General features: G+C 48.9%; 1 protein-coding gene across 1 annotated transcript in view; it reads left to right on the plus strand.

The window, feature by feature from the left end:
- LOC119934531 (RAD52 motif-containing protein 1-like) overlaps positions 1 to 18,398 on the plus strand; it is a 67,473-nt gene that overhangs the window by 39,624 nt on the left and 9,451 nt on the right. The window contains exons 6-8 of the mRNA XM_038754052.1: positions 9,363 to 9,434; positions 10,888 to 11,004; positions 13,692 to 13,810. Of these exons, the coding sequence (XP_038609980.1) occupies positions 9,363 to 9,434; positions 10,888 to 11,004; positions 13,692 to 13,810 (308 nt within the window). The remainder of the gene's footprint in view (positions 1 to 9,362; positions 9,435 to 10,887; positions 11,005 to 13,691; positions 13,811 to 18,398) is intronic.

Genomic DNA, 18,398 nt, shown 5'->3' on the forward strand with positions numbered 1-18,398 from the left:
AGTCACTCTTCCCCACTTCAGAGCCCTGCTTAAGGCACACCTCCTCCAAGAGGCCTTCCCAGACTAAGTCCCCTTTTCCGCACCTCCCCCTCCCTTTCATGTCACCTTTGCTCTTCCACCACCCCATCTCCCCGCTATACTTGTATACTTGTATCCTCCTCTTGCATCCTCCCCAGTGCTTAGAACAGTACTTTGCACATAGTAAGTGCTTAACAAAGGCCATTATTATTATTATTATTATTATTATTATTATTATCCTCTGCTCCTCCTCCCCTCCCCATCACCCCCACTCCTTCCCTATGCCCTACCCCCTTGCCCTCCCCACAGCACTTGTGTATTTTTGTATTTTTATTACTTTATTCTATTAATGATGCGTATATATCTATAATTCTATTTATCTATTTTGATGGCATTAACACCTGTCTACTTGTTTTGTTTTATTGTCCATCTCCCTCTTCTAGACTGTGAGCCCGTTGTTGGGTAGGGACTGTCTCTATCTGTTGCCGAATTGTACTTTCCAAGTGCTTAGTAAAGTGCTCTGCACACAGTAAGCGCTCAAGAAATACATTTGATTGAATGAATGAATATATATCTATAATTCTATTTATTTATATTGATGCCTGTTCACTTATATTGATGCCTGTCTCCCCGCATCTAGACTGTGAGCCCGTTGTGGGCAAGGATTGTCTCTCTTTATTGCTGTATTGTACTTTCCAAGCACTTAGTACAGTGCTTTGCACATAGTAAGTGCTCAATAAATACGATTGAATGAATGAATGAATCTGTTAGCTATAAAATAGCATGGTGTAGTAGATAGAGCATGGCTGGGAGTCAGAAGGTCATGGGTTCTAATCCCGGCTCTGCTACTTGTCTGCTGTGTGACCTTGGGTAAGTCACTTCACTTCTCTGTACTCCAGTTACCTCATCTGTAAAATGGGGATTGAGACTGTAAGCCCCACATGGGACAGGGACTGTGTCCAAACTGGTTTGCTTGTAGTCACACCAGCACTTAGAACAGTGCCTGGCTTTAAGTAATGCAAACATTGTAAGTACTCAATAAAAGTGATGATGATTATTATTATATAACGAGTGAGGGAGTTCCAAGCCAGAGGCAGGATGTGGGCGATGGGTTGGTGGCGAGATAGATGAGATCGAGGTGCAAATACTATGATGATTATTCACCTTGTAACCTCCCCAGCACTTACAGTGCTTTGCACATAGTAAGTACTTAATAAATGCCACCCATCATCATCATATAATGAGGGAGGGCATTCCAAGCCAGAGGCAGGATGTGGGCAAGGTGTTGGTGGTGACATAGATGAGATCAAGGTGCAGGTTGGTGGGCATTAGAGGAGAGAAATGTGTGGACTGGGTTGTAGTAAGAAAGCAGCAACTTAAGGTAGGTTGGGTGCTTTAAAACTGTTGATAAGGAGTTTCTGTTTGATGTGGAGGTTGAAGGGCAACCACTGGAGCGGGGAATCATGGATTGAACGTTTTTGTAGAAAAAGATCTGAGCATCAGAGAAAGTATGGACTGAAGTAGGGAGACTCAGGAGACAGGGTGGTCAACGAGGAGGCTGATCAATCAATCAGTTGTATTTATTGAGGACTTACTATGTGCAGAACACTGCACTAAGTGCTTGGGAGAGCATAACACAAAATTTGCAGAAACATTCCTCGCCAATAATGATCTTACAGTCTAGAGGGGGAGACAGACATGAACAAAATAAATAAGTAATTTATAATATATAATTTAAAGACACATACATAAGTGTGGTGGGGTTGGGGGTGAATATCAACTGTTTAAAGGTCACAGACTGTAGTGCAGAGATGACACAGAAGGGAGAGCGAGCTGGGGAAAAGAGGGCTTAATCAGGGAAGGCCTCTTGGAGGAGATGTGACATGCTTTGACTGTGAAGAGAGTGGTGACCCAGCGTAGTTGGAGGGGGAGGGAGTTCCAGGCTAAGGGGATGATGTAGAAAAGGGGTCAACAGCGAGACAGACAAGATCGGAGTGTACAGTGAATAAGCTGGCGCTAGAGGAGCAGAGTGTGCTGGCTGGGCTATAGTGGGAGATTAGTAGGATGAAGCGAACTGATTGAATGCTTTAAAGCCAATGGTAAGGGGTTTCTGTTTGATGCAGGAGGTGGATGGATAGCCATTGGAGGTTCTTTAGGAGGGGGAGATGTGAAGTGAACATTTTTGTTGATAAATGATTTGTGCAGTAGAGTGAAGTATGGATTGAAGTGGGGAGAGACAGGAGGTCAGCGAGGAGACAGATGCAGTTGTCAAGGTGGAGGCTGAGGTGGTAATCAAGGCAGGGTAGGAAAAGTGCTTGGATTAACATGGTAGCAGTTTGGATGGAGAGGAAAAGGCAGATTTTAGCAATGTTGTGAACATTGAGCCAAAAGGATTTAGTGACAGATTGAATATGTGGATTGAATGAAGAATAACGCTAAGGGTACAGACTTGTGAGCCAGGAAAGATGATGGTGTTGTCTACAGTGACAGAAAAATCATGGGAGGACAGGGTTTGGATGTGAAGATATGTTACGTTTGAGTAGATATGTCCAAGAGGCAGGAGGAAATATGAGACTGCAGAGAAGGAGAGAGATAAGGGCTGGAGATATCGTTTTGGGAATCATCTGCATAGGGATGGTAGTTGAAGCCATGGGAGTGACAGAGTCTTGCAAGGTAATGGGTGTAGATGAAGAATAGAAGGGGACCCAGAACTGAGCCCTGAGGTACTCTTACAGTGGGAGGCAGAGGAGGAGCCCGCAAAAGAGATTGAGAAGGAGTGTCCAAAGAGGAGGAGAATCAGAAGAGGACAATATCAGTGAAGCCAAAGTTGGATAATTTTTCCAGTAGAAGGAGAAGGAGATGGACGACAGTGTCAAGGAGGATTAGGATGGATTAGAGGCCATTTGGATTTGGCAAGAAGGAGATCATTGGTGACTTTTGAGAAGGCAGGTTATTGAAGGCAATAACTGCTTAATCCAGTGGATCCATGATTAAACTGCTGAATTGAATGTGGGTTCTTGGGTCCTTGAGAGTGAAGAGGTAAATGTTTAGGAGTAAACAGAAGGCTGTACTCCCTAGTGCTTAGTACACTGTTCTGTGCGTAGTAGGTGCTCAATAAATTCTGTCGATCAATTGACTGATTAGGAAAAACCAGCAGGATTTAGTGAAAGGCAATGTGAGGGTTGAAAGAACGTGAAGTGTCAAGGAAATACAAGGGGGGTTGTGGGCCTCGGAGTTAGGGGGGATGGTGGTGTTGTCCACTGGGGTGGGAAAGTTAGGTGGAGAAAAGGATATGGGAGGGAAGATGGTAAATACTGAGCTTCATTTAGGTGCCAGTGGGAGGGGCAGGTGGAGATGTCCAGGAATCAAGAAGAAATGCAGGAGTTCAAAGAAAGTAAGAGAGGTCAGGGCCAGCAAAGTAGATTTGGGCATCATCCTCGTAGAGGTAGAAGCTGAAGCCATAGGAGAGGATGAACTCCCCATAGGAATTAATACAAAGTGAGAGGATATAGCATGAAAGTAATGAAAAGGGCACATTCCTGGGAGTCATAGAATCTGGGTTCTAGTCCTGGCTCTGCCATGTGTCCTCTGTGTGACCTTGGGCAAGTCACTAAACTTCTCTGTGCCCAGTTACTCCATTTGTAAAATAGGGATTAAATCCTACTCCCTCCTACTTAGGAACTGTTTTGTATGTAACCTCAGTGCTTAGATGTAAGCACTCAACAAATACCATTTAAAAACATAATTGTGGGGCTTAGAACCAAGCCCTTAGGAACGCCTGCAGTTAGGGGTTGAGAGGCAGTAAAAGAGGCTAGGAAGGAGCAGCCAGGGAGAGGGAAGGAAAACCAGGAGAGCTGGTGAAACCAAAGTTAGATAGCGTTTCCAGAAGGAGGAGGCAGTGTCAAAGGCAGCTGACAGCTCTGTAGTTGTCCTTTGTATTTTCGGAAGACTCAACTGATGGTGAAATTCAGCTCAAGGGCTTGTATGGCTGAAAAGGCCAATGAGGGACCTGCAGTCCCAGCCACATTGAGTGCACAAAAAGCCCGCCCCTTGTTGTGTTGTTATGCTTAATGTTTGCTGCACCTGGCACTGTTTTCTCATTTGCCTTTCTAACTCTTGTTCTTTATGAAGACTTGCTCGTAGAGAGCCACAACTTTCTTGATGTTAGTGAGCCATGTTGGTCTGCCCTCAGCATTTGTCTCCCGGTTTTCAGCTGGGATGCAGCATTCTCTGAGGTTTTGTTTTACCATGTTTATAAAACATATCCTCTACCCTCTGGTTTTTGGCTTCTCATTTTTAGCTCTCCATACTGCAGCCATTTGGGTATGTAGCTGTCGCTTATTCTCCTCGCATATCCCACCTGGGCAGCCTAGCTGTGTGAAGGCGAGCAGAGCTTCAATGCTAGACCTTGTCCCAGAACTTCATTGTTCATGATCTTGTCTTGCCATTGAATAATGACTGACCCTATAAACTGACCCTGTGAGCCCAGGTCTCCCAGCCACAGAGAAGGTAGGACTACCCTACCGTTCTGTAGACCTTCAGTTTGGCCAGGAGCCGGATACACAACATCGCCGCCACACTCTACTTGAAAGCAAGGAGGTTCTGGCTAGGATTGAGTCCGTTAGATTTGGCAGGGAGGATGAAGTCACCTTGACAGCATGTTTAGAGTCCCATGATGAGGCCATGAGCATGGCCCTGTAGATCCAGCAGACCCTGAAGGCAGTCCCCAGTGGCTTCCAGGACCTTCAGGACTGAATAATTCTGAGTCGATATTAAAGAACTGAGAACACATTTGTCACAGGGCAGAGGGTGCTAGATTGGGCTGGGTTGCCAACACTCTCAATCTAATGGTATTTACCGAGTGCTTACTGTATGCAGAACTCTACTCCTGTCTACATGTTTTGTTTTGTTGTCTGTCTTCCCCTCCTAGACTGTAAGCCCGTTGTTGGGTAGGGACCATCTCTATATGTTGCCGACTTGTACTTCCCAGGTGCTTAGTACAGTGCTCTGCACACAGTAAGCACTCAATTAATACAATTGAATGAATGAATGAATGAATGAATGAACTCTGTAGTAAGGACGTGGGAAAATTCAACAGAGACCAAAGGCAGAAATGAGCAGTGACCTTGACAGGAAAACTAATTCCACAAGAACTGAAGAGAATCCAATATGGACTCAGTCCTAAAAATAAAACACCTCAAATCCAAGATAAAGGAAAAGGGCCTGAGGGCCTAGTAGTCCCCAAGGGGAATGTGACCCGCCAATGGAGCATCTTGAATCAAAACACACAACCAAATTTCTAGCAGGCATCTTCAGGGGCCCGCCACTCAACCTAACCATCCACTCAACCTAGTGAAGGTCTGGCCAGGCCAGAATTAAGTGTCCAGTTCTGACAGTGGAGAGCAGCCACAGAGAAGTGAGAAGGATGACTGAAGGAACTGAAAGTCGGTTTGGGGAGGAAAGGAAGAGAGGAGATGCAACTGGAATCCAGCTAAGCCACAGTCTGAGAGTCTGCAGTGGTTTTCACAGGTCAGAAGCTGACTGCTCATCATCTCTATTCACCAGGAACTGAGTTTAGAACTAAAGCAGGAGAGGTGGGGCCCAAAAGAACTTGACTCTGGGCAAGCTAGAATACCACTGCCGGCCACCTGCATGGGAAGTGTTGAAAAACAGTAGAGACCCCACTGACTGGCTCTGGGTAACTGCCTGGAGGCAGGGGACTGGACCAAGTGACCTCCCCAGTTCCCTGACAGATGCCTGGGCCAAGGTTGTCACCAGCCATTCAGCTGGCTGGGCGGTGCTCACAGACACCTCAACATAGGTCCTGGCAGGGACCTGATGGGTGGCAGAGCCCACCATCATCATGCTGGCTGTTGGGGTTCTTGGGAGCTGAATTTGAAAGCCTTGGGGCCTCCATGCAAGAGCTCAGTGGCTTCTGGCTGCCCTGCTAATGGGCTAGCGAGGATGCCCACCACTCTGTATGGACCCACAATCCATTTACACACCAGCTCTTCTCTCCAAAGTCATGTTCTCCCAGACTTGGGAGGTGAATCAAGGGAGACATGTTGTCTCACCTGCTGTTTCACCTGTCTGGGGCTGAGGACCCTGCTCTTCCCCCACCTTCATAGAACTGGTGGCCCTTTTCTGCTGATGGTTCTGCCCTGTTCTTCTTCACTACCCATCAGGATTTTAGTTGATGCAGGACTGTGATGTCCTGCTAAAGTTCTTGATTCTTCTGTCTCCTCTGCTAATAGAGAAGAGACAGAGCTAATCAGTCTGGACCCAGATAGAGGATTTGGAGAAAAAAAGGATCAGTAAGACCCATTCCCTTATTTGGCAAGCTTGGTTAGCTGGCCTCTTGCAGCATCCAAGACTGGACTCTCCCATAGCTGCCAGCTGCACTCGAAGTCATGAAGGCACCTGTAGGCCCCAGGCTGGAGAGCCGGCCCATGGGCTAGAGTTAGCCAGTTTCCAAGTCATCAGCCAAGCCAGAGGAGATGACCACTTTGTCAGTTCCAGTGAGAAAAAGCCCAAGTAGCCTAAACTCTGACTGGCTACACCTGCCTGTGCTGACTGTGATCCAAGTCTTGACTGGACTTGCCTCCAAACTGGAGAGGATCTGGCATTGGTGCTGCTGGGCGCTGACCCTGCATTCTGATGCTGCTTGCTACTGCTGGATGCTGGCAGTGGGCACTAGTGCTGCGGGCAATGTTGGGTGTTGGTGCTGGCGCTGCTACAGGGTGCTGGCACTGTTGGATGCTGACCCTGGCAATGGGTTCTGTAGACTGTAAGCTTATGGTCCTTTTGGGCAGAGATTGCATGTACAAACTCTATTGGATTGTATTTTCCCAAGTACTTAGTACAGTTCTCTGCACACAGTAAGTGATTGATTGATAGATTGATTGTGTACTGGTGCTGTTAGTGCTGAGTGATGGCACTCAGCTTTAAAGCTATATGAGGTTGCATGTTTGCTTTCTGCACTGATATGGCTGCCAGCTGCACTTGGAGTCATGAAGGCACCTGTAGGCCCCAGGCTGGGAGAGCTGGCCCGTGGCCCACGGGCTAGAGTTAGCCAGTTTCCAAGTCATCAGCCAAGCCAGAGGAGGTGACCGCTTTGTTAGTTCCAGTGAGAAAAAGCCCAAGTGGCCTAAACTCTGACTGGCCACACCTGTCTGTGCTGAATGTGATCCAAGTCTTGACTGGACATGCCTCCAAACGGGAGAGCTTTACTGTGCATATTGTGCATATAGCTTTAATTCTATTTGTTCTGACGATTTTGACACCTGTCTACATGTTTTGTTTTGTTGTCCGTATCCCCCTTCTAGACTGTGAGCCCGTTGTTGGGTAGGGACCATCTCTATATGTTGCTGACTTGTACTTCCCAAGCACTTAGTAAAGTGCTCTGCACACAGTAAGCGCTCAATAAATACGAATGAATGAATGGCACTGGCACTGCTGCAGGGTGCTGGCCCTGCTGGGAGAGGTGCCGAGCAGGGACATGAGCCAAGACCTGGGCAAGCCTGACCATGGGGGCCACCCACTTACACCCCACGGAGTCTACAATCTCCCTGGTATATGGGTGGGGCCTGCTTGGCCTAGTTTTGACCTGTGCTAGTGCAGGAGGAGGAAGGGCGGCAGCAGGATACCCAAGGTGCTGCCGTTTGGAGAACTGAAGTCGGGAGGTCGAGAGCAGGGAGGCAAGAAAGCCTCAGGTGATGCTGCCTCCCAGTTGAAAACTGGCAGCCAATGCCACAGATAGACCAGCCTGACCCAAAGTCAGCCGGAAAGAAGCAGTTCTCTGGGAGTAGAAACTTAGTAAGGATGGAGAGGCAGGAAACAAAAGCAAAAACAGCACCAATTGTACCAAACTTCATATGTGATGGCACAAAAGGGACAGTTGGGACTGTGGGTATGCTCCCTTGGCCTTTTTAGTCCCACATGCATCCAGGGGTGAATTTCATCGTCAGTGGTGCCTTCATTGAGATCAAAGAGCAACTCTCTATGATGTCCGGAACTCCATTCACAGCTGTCGGCTTGGGACCCAATGTGAAGAGCTGGGGTTGCTGCCGGTGGTCCCAGGGGGCTGGTGATGGGGGAAGACTCGACTGCGAGGCCGTCCTTGGGCCCAGCCTCGTGCTTGGGCTTGGAACTCCTGGGCTCTGGACCCTTGGGCCACCTTGATCCTGGGCAGACTGTCAACGCACACCCAGACAGGGCATCAACAGGGCTGCTCATCTAGGCAAGCCTCTTCTGCTTTCATGTGGGAGAGGACCCAGTTTGAAGACCTTGCAGCTCCACTGGGAGGGAAGGGTGGGTTGGGCAGGAAATGCTGAACTGCCAGTCCTAGAGTGGAGGCCTAGTCAGCCTTTTCAGGGTGTGGAGTACTGCAGCAGGGACCCGGGAACAACCCCACTCCAAAACACCTGAGTGAGTGCCAAGAATCCCCTCCTCCTAGGAATCAGAGGGCTTGGGTTCTAATCCAAGCTCCACCCTCGTCTGCCTCCCCCTAAGACTGTGAGCCTCATGTGAGTCAGAAACTTTGCCCAACCTAATAATCTTGTATCTACTCCAGGGCTTAATACAGTGCTTTGGCAAGTAAGTGCTTAACAAAGCATGCAGTTGTTATGATCATGGTTATTATCTTTCCTCTCCATTCCCTCCAGTGCTAAAAGTAAAGATCACTAGGATCGATGCGGTAACAGTGTTGAGCGGGAGAGGTGGGGAGCAATAGCGAGACGGAGTTGTGCAGGGTCAGGGGAGGAGAAGGGGTGTGCCCAGTCAGGGCCTGCCACCTGAGGATAGCCTGTCCCTCCACCTGAGGATAGCCTGTCCCTGGAGTTTGAAGTGGCCAGGAGAAATTTAGCGCAGCAGGTATATGGCTCTTGAGGTGCCAGCCCCTCCATTCAGTTTAGGCAAGTTATGGGCGCTATTTTGGGTTGTCAACCCTGCTCAATTGGAAGCCCTCTGAGACCAGGGATTGTGTCTTCCAACTCTTTTGATGTCACCCAAGGGCTTAGTTCACTGTCCACCACATAATAGGTGCCCAGTCAGTTCTGATTGCTTGTTTACTTTAGGGAGACGGGGGAAGGATCTGTGAGGTCAAACCCATCATTTCTCGGCCTCCTCTCAAGGGTTAATGCCCACTTCCTGACCGCCTGGCCCTGCTGAAACACATGCCCTGTTGCCAAGAGTGGTGTTTCTCCACGGCAAAGATCAACCAGGGAGATTTCCCTGGGCAGGGCCACCTCTGATGTGGCCATGAGGGCCAACGCAGGGTGGGACAAGTTCAGCTGTCTTGGCAATGAAACCACTTGTGATCAAATTCCACTGTGTTTGTCCCTCAGAATCCTCAGCCGTAACCCTCTGGTAACCATCGAAGATCCATCTTTTTTTGACCTGCCATCATTGAAATATTTGTAAGTAAGGGAAGTCACTTTATGTGATACTGTTAGGCCAAATTCTAGTGTTCTTTCTTTTCTAGCAAAAATAACTTATTCTGAAATATCCTAAAAGGTCAGACCAGTTGGAGTTCAGCCTGTGTACAGCACGGGGTCCCTTCCTCAGAAGCCGGTGGGTAGAAGAGCAGGAATCTTGGGGAATGGCAGGATCTCAAGGCACAAGTAGCCTTGAGATGGGAAGAGGAACAAAGGGCCAGGTGGGTCAAGCAGTTAGGAAACGGTGAGAGGAGAGTGATGCGGGCAGCGGGAAGACAGAGTGGAAGTCAGCAACCAGTGACAAGTGTGGAGGAAGTTTCCTCTTGCTGTCTGAGCACCCAGGAATACAACCAATTTTTAAAGGGAGATCTAGAAATGGACATTTCTTGTGGGTGCATGTGTGAGAGAGAGAGAGAAAGTGAGTGTGTGTGTGTGTGTGTGTGTGTGTGTGTGTGTGTGTGTGTGTGTGTCTAAGCCAAGTCAGGTATTTCAGGGAAGCAAACTTTTGGAAGGGTTCAAATGGATAGAATCTGCTGAGCCTTGCTAAAATGAGGCCTGATCGTACCCCTGTGAGGGGACAGATGTCTCAGGCTACCTTCCCTTCTTCAGCCCAGGCCAGGAATGGGTCAGGTTCTCTGGCACTGGTTCCCACTCTGTGGCAGGCTCCTAAATGGGATAGAAGGAACAGAGTGTGAAGTATGGACAGAAGGGGGAAGAGACAGGAAGAGACTGAACCAGTAGTCCAGCAGGGACTGGACCTGGGGGGTGGCTGTTTGGATGGAGAAGGGGAGGCCCACTCTCTTCATTTTGTAGTGTGGGAAGTAGATTGGCCTAGTGGAAAGAGGAAGTCAGAGGACCTGTGTTCTAGTCCTGGCTCCACCACTTGTCTGCTGTGTGACCTTGGGCAAGTCACTTAACTCCTCTGTACCTCAGTTACCTCATCTGATAAATGGGGATTAAGACCGTGAGCTCCATGTGGGAAATGCAGCATGGCTCAGTGGAAAGAGCCCGGGCTTTGGAGTCAGAGGTCATGGGTTCGAATCCCAGCTCTGCCAATTGTCAGCTGTGTGACTTTGGGCAAGTCACTTAACTTCTCTGTGCCTCAGTTACCTCATCTGTAAAATGGGGATGAAGACTGTGAGCACCATGTGGGACAACCTGATCACCCTGTAACCTCCCCAGCGCTTAGAACAGTGCTTTGCACATAGTAAGTGCTTAATAAATGCCATTATCATTATATTATTATAAATAGATTGTGACTAATCTCATCAGGGTGTATCTAAGTGCCTAACAAATGCCTTTTAAAAAAAAGGCGAAACTAACCAGGGGGACCAAGGGGGGGGGGGGAGGCAGGGGGTGAACAGCCCCTCTGAAGGCAGAGGGAAGGGAAGAGTCTCCCCCCAGCCCCCCTGCTCTCAGCCTTGCTCTGTTCCAGATTGCCAGGCTCAGCTGTGCGGCGGGCTCTGTTTCTCCCCAGAGATATGGATGCCACACAAGTGACCCTGAAGGTGATTCAGTCCGTTCTCATGATGTCCCTCAAACTGGAAACCATGTGAGTGCCTATGGGCTTTCTTTCTCCTCCACTAATGTTGGAAACTATGATACTGGGGCGGGGGCGGTCGGGGGGCTTGTGTGTGTGTATTGTGTGGGTGGGGGTGTTTCATGGTCACTGCCTGATAGGATTCAACTTCAGGACAAGAGAATGAAAAGGAAATATGGATGATTTTCTGGGGTATTTTGGACTCTCTCAGTTCTCCCAGAGATCAGAGCTAAAGTTAGGCCATGCCGCTTGGAAACTGGCAGCCTTCCGATTGGTCCCTGGGACCCACGTGACCAATGTCAGGAGGCGGGGCGAGGCTTCCCCACCCCCTTCCCGCCGGGGCCTAGTCACGTGGGGCAGCAGTTTCCGCGTGCGGGCTGCTAGCGACCCCTGTCGGGGAGCAAGGAGAAAGACTCTCCAGGCGGTTGGCGATTCGTGGGCCTTTGGAGGACGTCATCAATCATCATCAATCGTATTTATTGAGCGCTTACTGTGTGCAGAGCACTGGACTAGGCGCTTGGGAAGTACAAGTTGGCAACACACAGAGACAGTCCCTACCCAACAGTGGGCCCACAGTCTTGGGCCCACAGTCTAAAAGGGGGAGACAGAGAACAAAGCCAAACATACCAACAAAATAAAATAAACAGAATAGATATGTACATCGTCCTCTGCAGCTGCCGGAGGTTGCAGGAGCAGCACTGAGAGTCCAGAGGAAGACCCTCGGCTAGCCGAGGCCCTGGTTATTTGGGAGAGGATGCTTCCAGGTTGGAGGAACCCACTTTATTTATTTCCCAGCTGGGGCAAGGGCAGGCGGCTGGGAGTGAGAAGACCTGGGTTCTAGGTGCCCGCGTGGCCACGTGCCGGCTGTGTGACCTTGGACAAATTTCTCTGTGCCCCAGTTTGCCCATCTGTAAAATGGGGATAAAATTCTTGTCCTCTTTCCCCCTTAGACTGTGTCCAGGCTGATTATCTTATGTCTAAACCAGGGCTAAGCACAGCACTTGGGTTCAAATCCCGGTTCCACTAATTGTCAGCTGTGTGACTTTGGCCAAGTCGCTTAACTTCTCTGGGCCTCAGTTACCTCATCTATAAAGTGGGGATTAAGACTGTGAGCCCTCCCGTGGGACAACCTGATCACCTTGTAACCTCCCCAGCGCTTAGAACAGTGCTTTGCACATAGTAAGCACTTAATAAATGTCATCGTCATCATCACTTGGCACAATACCAAGTATTTAATTAATACCATCACTATTTGAAAGAGGTGGCCATCTCAGACACCTTCCCTAGGTCGATTGTGCTGCAGTTAAACCAGGCCTAGCTCAAAGGGTAACACATTTGGTTTTAACTCAGGACTCTCTGACCGTACAAAGGCCGAGCCTGAGATGCTCAATTTCCCTCTCCCCAGCCAAGCCGAGGGTAGCTTTCCCAGGCCTCCCCAGGCTTCAGGCAGTTTGGAACATTAGTGTAGGGCCCCAAGTCTCAGGATTTACACCCTGGCCAGAACCTCACCCAGGCCAGGGGACCAGAGGTGTAGGAAGATTTCTCCACATCCAAAGACAGAGTCCCTGAAGAAATTATGTCTGCCCAGTGAGCAGTGGTGTGGGCGAGTCAGGAAGCAAGCAAGAAGTTGCAGTCTCAGGTGAATTCTGGCCTGAACCAGCTCCACCTGGTGCTCCAGAACTCTGCTTAGCCAGTGGGTGTTTGCCACCAGAACCCTCCCATCATAGTTGGCTGGCAGGCCTGATGGAGATGTCATTAAGGGAGCCTTTGGATTCCTTGAAATTGGGGTGGCTTTCAGGGTGGGTGTGATTGGGAGCTGGTAGAAGGGTTGCCTGAGAGGTTAGGCATGGGCAGCTGCCACTTCAGCAGATGGTATCCCCCATCCTCCATTCCCTGTTGGAGCCTGGATCAACTTGGAAATGTGGCAAGGCATAGTGGGATAATAATGATGGTATTTGTTAAGCACTCACTGTGCCACGCACTGTTCTAAGTGCTGAAGTGGATAGAAGGTAATCGGTTGTCCCACATGGGGCTCACAGTCTTTAATCCCCATTTCACAGATGAGATAACTGAGGCCCAGAGAAGTTAAGTGACTTGCCCAAAGTCACACAGCTGACAAGTGGCGGAGCCAGGATTAGAACTCATGACCTCTGGCTCCCGAGCCCATGCTCTTTCCACTAAGCCACGCTGCTTCCCTTATGGGATGTGCATGGCTCAATCCTGTTGGTACTCTGGTCGCTCCAGCTCCTTGGCGGGGTGGGTGGGTGTGTGGGTGTGTGTGTGGGGGTGTGTGTGGGTGTGTGTGTGGGTGTGTGTGTGTGTGTGTACAAATGTGTACTTGTGTGTATGTTTGCACGAATGTGTGCATGAATGTTTATGTGTATGCATATGTGTTTGCATGAGTGTGTGCATGTGTGTGTGTATGTGTGTGTGTTTTGGGGGGATTTACAAGGTTGAATTTCTAGGAAATTCTTAGAACCAGAAGCCACTCTAGCCACATATTAATTGCTTCTGCCTCTTGTCAGTCACAAACTTCCTGGTTCACTGGCTTCTCTGTGAGCAAGATAGGGTGGGCATTACTCCCTACCTCTCACCGCAGAGCCATCCATCCCCTCTTTTTTTCCTCTCCCATAGTCTCATCATCATCCCCACCCTCCCAACAATCTCAGCTTTTAACTCCTGTGTTTTCCTGTTTGCAGGATCCTGCCTGAGAATGTTGCCTGTTGCCTCTGCCAGTTTAAAAGGAGCATTGAAATTGTCTGCAAGATAATTAAGCTGCAGTGTGACCATCTCTGTGTCACCAATGTCACTCTTTGTGGTGGGTTTGAAATGCTCAGTTACAACATTTGAAACGTAGTAAGCTATGCAGCAGCTTTTTAAGTTGGGCATCCTCTGTGGGCAGAGCTACTGGGTGACCAGATACATTCTGCCCAGTGTACTCTCTGGAAATTGGGTGGGGTTTTTTTAATGGTATTTTGTTAAGCGCTTACTATGTGCCAGGTATTGTACTGAGCTTTGGGGTAGATCCAAGCTAATCAAGTTGGGTGCAGTCCCTGTCCCACATGGGGCTCACAGTCTTAATTCCTATTTTATAGATGAGGTACCTGCGGGCCAGAGAAGTGAAGTGACTTGCCCAAGGTCACACAGCAGACAGGTGGCAGAGGTTGAATGAGAACGAAGGTCCTTCTGCCACCCAAGTCCATGCTCTATCCACTAGGTTACATATTTTGGAAACCTAGAATCGCCATTTTCCAGAGACCACTGCTTATAACATACTTGCTTCCCCTTCTCAGGGTGCTGAATACATATTTCCCACAGAGATGGCCCTCTGAGAGAAGGCAGATACACCTCAAAGCCTGGGATTCATGGACCCGGGCCCTGGATTCCCAATCCATAGCTTCCTGGATATGCCAGCAAGAAGCCTGAGGCCAGCAGCACCCTCAGCTCTGTAGCTCCAAACTGGGCTAGATTTTGGGGGACCCATCTTCACCAGGTAGCGGCTCCCAACCCCTACCGGGGCCATGCTCGAGCCTGGTCTGCTTCCTGAGGGGTCATTGTTCCAGGTCAGGCTGCCTCCGGGCCCTCCTGGCTTTGTTTTGTGCCCAGTGTCATTATGTGCCCAATGGATGCCCTGTTTTGAGGGCCTGGTGGATGAAGGACACTGTGCTAAGCCCTGGCAAAAGGCCCCAGGTTATCATTCATTCATTCACTCGAATGAATTCATTCATTCAGTCGTATTTACTGAGCACTTCATGTGTGCAGAGCACTGTACTAAGTACTTGAGAAGTACAAGTTGGCAACACATAGAGATGGTCCCTACCCAACAATGGGCTCACAGTGTAGAAGGGGGAAACAGACAACAAAACAAAACATGTAGACAGGTGTCAAAATCGTCAGAACAAATAGAATTAAAGCTTTATGCTCATCATTAACAAAATAAATAGAATCGTAAATATGTACAAGTAAAATAAGTAGAGTAATAAGTCTGTACAAATATATCCAAGTGCTGTGGGGAGGGGAAGGAGGTAGGGCGGTGGGGGATGGGGAGGAGGAGAGGAAAAGGGGGGCTCAGTCTGGGAAGGCCTCCTGGAGGAGGTGAGCTCTCAGTAGGGCTCTGAAGGGAGGAAGAGAGCTAGCTTGGCAGTTGTGTGGAGAGAGGGCATTCCAGGCCAGGGGAAGGACGTGGGCTGGGGGTCGACGGCGGGACAGATGAGAATGAGGAACAGTGAGGAGTTTAGTGACAGAGGAGTGGAGGGTGTGGGCTGGGCTGTAGAAGGAGAGAAGGGAGGTGAGGTAGGAGGATGCGAGGTGATGGACAGCCTTGAAGCCGAGAGTGAGGAGTTTTTGCTTGATTCGTAGGTTGACAGGCAGCCACTGGAGATTTTTGAGGCAGGGAGTAACATGCCTAGAGTGTTTCTGTTCAAAGATAATCTGGGCAGCAGAGTGAAGTATAGACTGAAGTGGGGAGAGACAGGAGGATGGGAGATCAGAGAGGAGGCTGATACAGTAATCCAGTCAGGATAGGATGAGAGATTGAACCAGCAAGGCAGTGGTTTGGATGGAGAGGAAAGGGTGGATCTTGGCGATGTTTTGGAGGTGAGACCAGCAGGTTTTGGTGACGGATTGGATGTGTGGAGTGAACGAGACAGCGGAATCGAGGACGCCACCAAAGTTGCAGGCTTGTGAGATGGGAAGGATGGTAGTGCCTTCTACAGTGACGGGAAAGTCAGGGAGAGGACAGGGTTTGGGAGGGAAGATATGAAGTTCAGTCTTGGACATATTGAGTATTAGATGGCAGGCAGACATCCAGATGGAGATGTCCTGAAGGCAGGAGGAGATATGAGCCTGGAGGGAGGGAGAGAGAAGAACAGGGGCAGAGTGGTAGATTTGGGTGTCATCAGCGTAGAGATGATAGTTGAAGCTATGGGAGCGAATGAGTTCATCAAGGGAGTGAGTGTAGATAGAGAACGAAGGGGACCAAGAACTGACCCTTGAGGAACCCCTACAGTAAGGGGATGGGACATGGAGGAGGAGCCCACAAAGGAGACTTAGAATGAACGGCCGGAGAGATAAGAGGAGAACCAGGAGAGGAAGGAGTCTGTGAAGCCAAGGTTGGCATCAGCCGGCCCATGGAAGGCAGAGGAGAGGTTGAAGGGGCTGGCCAGTGGCGCTGCTCTGAGTTTCCAGGGATGGTAGGTTGAACTAAGATTGCCCTGTCTCCAAACTCACCCCCTCCCACACCACTTTGCCTGCATCCCTTTCCTGTGGCTGGCCCACCTGGTCACCCTCGGGAACCAGGGGTCCCGACTGGGGAATGAACAGCTTACAAATGGGCTGCCCCAGGGGCATAGGTGGGTGGTCCCCTCTGCGTGGGCAGGATGGCCAGAGGAGGGGTTGAACTTGGTTTAGGACACTCTGTTAGAATTGGATGAAAGTTGTAATACTCTAAGGATGCCAGTGTTTCAATTGCAAGTAGTCAAGTAATCGACCATGTTTTTTGAGCGCTTACTGAGTGTTGAGCACAGTACTAAACACTTGGGAGAGTACAGTAAAACAGAGTTCGTTGATACATTCCCTACCCTCAAGGGGTTTACACTCTTGAAGGGAGACAGATATTAAAATTATGGATGCGTACATAAGTGCTAGGGGGCTAAGGGTGGGCTGAATAAAGGGATCAAATTCAAGTGCTAGGGTGACACAGAAGGGAGTGGGAGTAGGGATAATATGGGCTTAGTCAGGGAAGGCCTCTTGGAGGAGAAGTGATTTTAATAAGCAGCGTGGCTCAGTGGAAAGAGCACGGGCTTTGGAGTCGGAGGTCATGGGTTCAAATTCCGTCCGCCAATTGTCAGCTGTGTGATTTACAGTGCTTAGAACAGTGCTTTGCACATAGCAAGCACTTAATAAATGCTATTTAAAAAAATAATACTTTGAAGGTGGGGAGAGTGATCGACAGTCAGATATGAAGTGGGAGAGTGTTTCAGGCCAGAAGCAGGATGTAAGCAGGGGTTGGGTAGCGAGATAGACAAGGTCAGTGTACAGTGAACATCTGTAAAACTGTAAAACTTCAAACTGAACTTCTTATCTTCCCATCCAAACCCTGTCCTCCCTCTCACTTTCCCATCACTGTTGATGGCACCACCATCCTTCCTGTCTCTCAAGCCCATAACCTTGGCGTTATCCTTGACTTCTCTCTGTCATTCAACTCACATATTCAAGCCATCACTAAATCCTGTCAATTCCACCTTCACAACATCGCTAAAATCCGCCCCTTCCTTGCCATCCAAACTACTACCACATTAATGCAAGCACTTATCCTCTCCCACTTTAATTATTTAATCAGCCTCCTTGCTGATCTCCCTGCCTACTGTCTCTCCCCACTCCAGTTCATACTCCATTCTGCTGCCTGGATCATTTTCCTTCAAAATCATTCAGACCATGTTTCCTCATGCCTCAAGAAACTCCAGTGGTTGCCCTTCCACCCCTGAATCAAACAAAATCTCCTCACCATTGACTTAAAGCACTTAATCGCCTTGCCCCCTCCTATCTCACCTTGCTACTCTCCTACTACATCCCTGTCCGCACACTTCATTCCTCTAATGCTAACCTCTCTGTATCTCGACCTCGTCTATCTCGCCGTCGACCTCTCAGACCCCTCATCCACATCCTGCCTCTGGCCTGGAACGCCCTCCCTCCTCACATCAGACAGATAATTTCTCTCCACCACTTCAAAGCCTTACTGCAGGCACAGCTCCTCCAAGAAGCCTTCCCTCTTCTCACACTCCCTTGGGCATCTCCCCGACTTGCTTCCTTCATTCATCCTCCCTCCCAACCCCACAGCATATATATGTATATATCTGTAATTTATTTATTTATGTATATTAATATCTGTCTCCCCCTCTAGACTGTAAGCTCATTGTGGGCAGGGAATGTGTCTGTTGTTGTTGTATTGTACTCTCCCAAGCACTTAGTATGGTGCTTTGCACACAGTAAACACTCAATAAATACAATTGAATGAATGATTATAGTGAGTGGGTTGGTGTTAGAGGAATGAAATCAACATGCTGGATTGTTGTAAAAATTGGCAAGGTAAAATAGGAGGGGGCATGGTTTTTAAGTGCTTTAAAGCCAATGGTAAAGAGTTTCTATTTGATGTAGAGGTGAATGGTCAACCACAAGAGGTCCTTGAGGAGTGGGGAAACATGGACTCCATGTTTTTGTAGAAAAATGTTCCGGGAAGCAGAATGAAGTACGGACTGGAGTGGGGAGAGGCAGGAGGCAGGGAGGTAAGCAAAGAGACCGATGACTGCATCATCAGTAGTCAAGGTAGGATAGGATAAGTGTTTGGATGAATGTGGTAGCAGTTGGGATGGAGGGAAAATTTTGGCAATGTTGTGAAGATAGAACTG

Source organism: Tachyglossus aculeatus, chromosome 11 (genome assembly GCF_015852505.1).
Source record: "Tachyglossus aculeatus isolate mTacAcu1 chromosome 11, mTacAcu1.pri, whole genome shotgun sequence".
Lineage (NCBI taxonomy): Eukaryota > Metazoa > Chordata > Mammalia > Monotremata > Tachyglossidae > Tachyglossus > Tachyglossus aculeatus.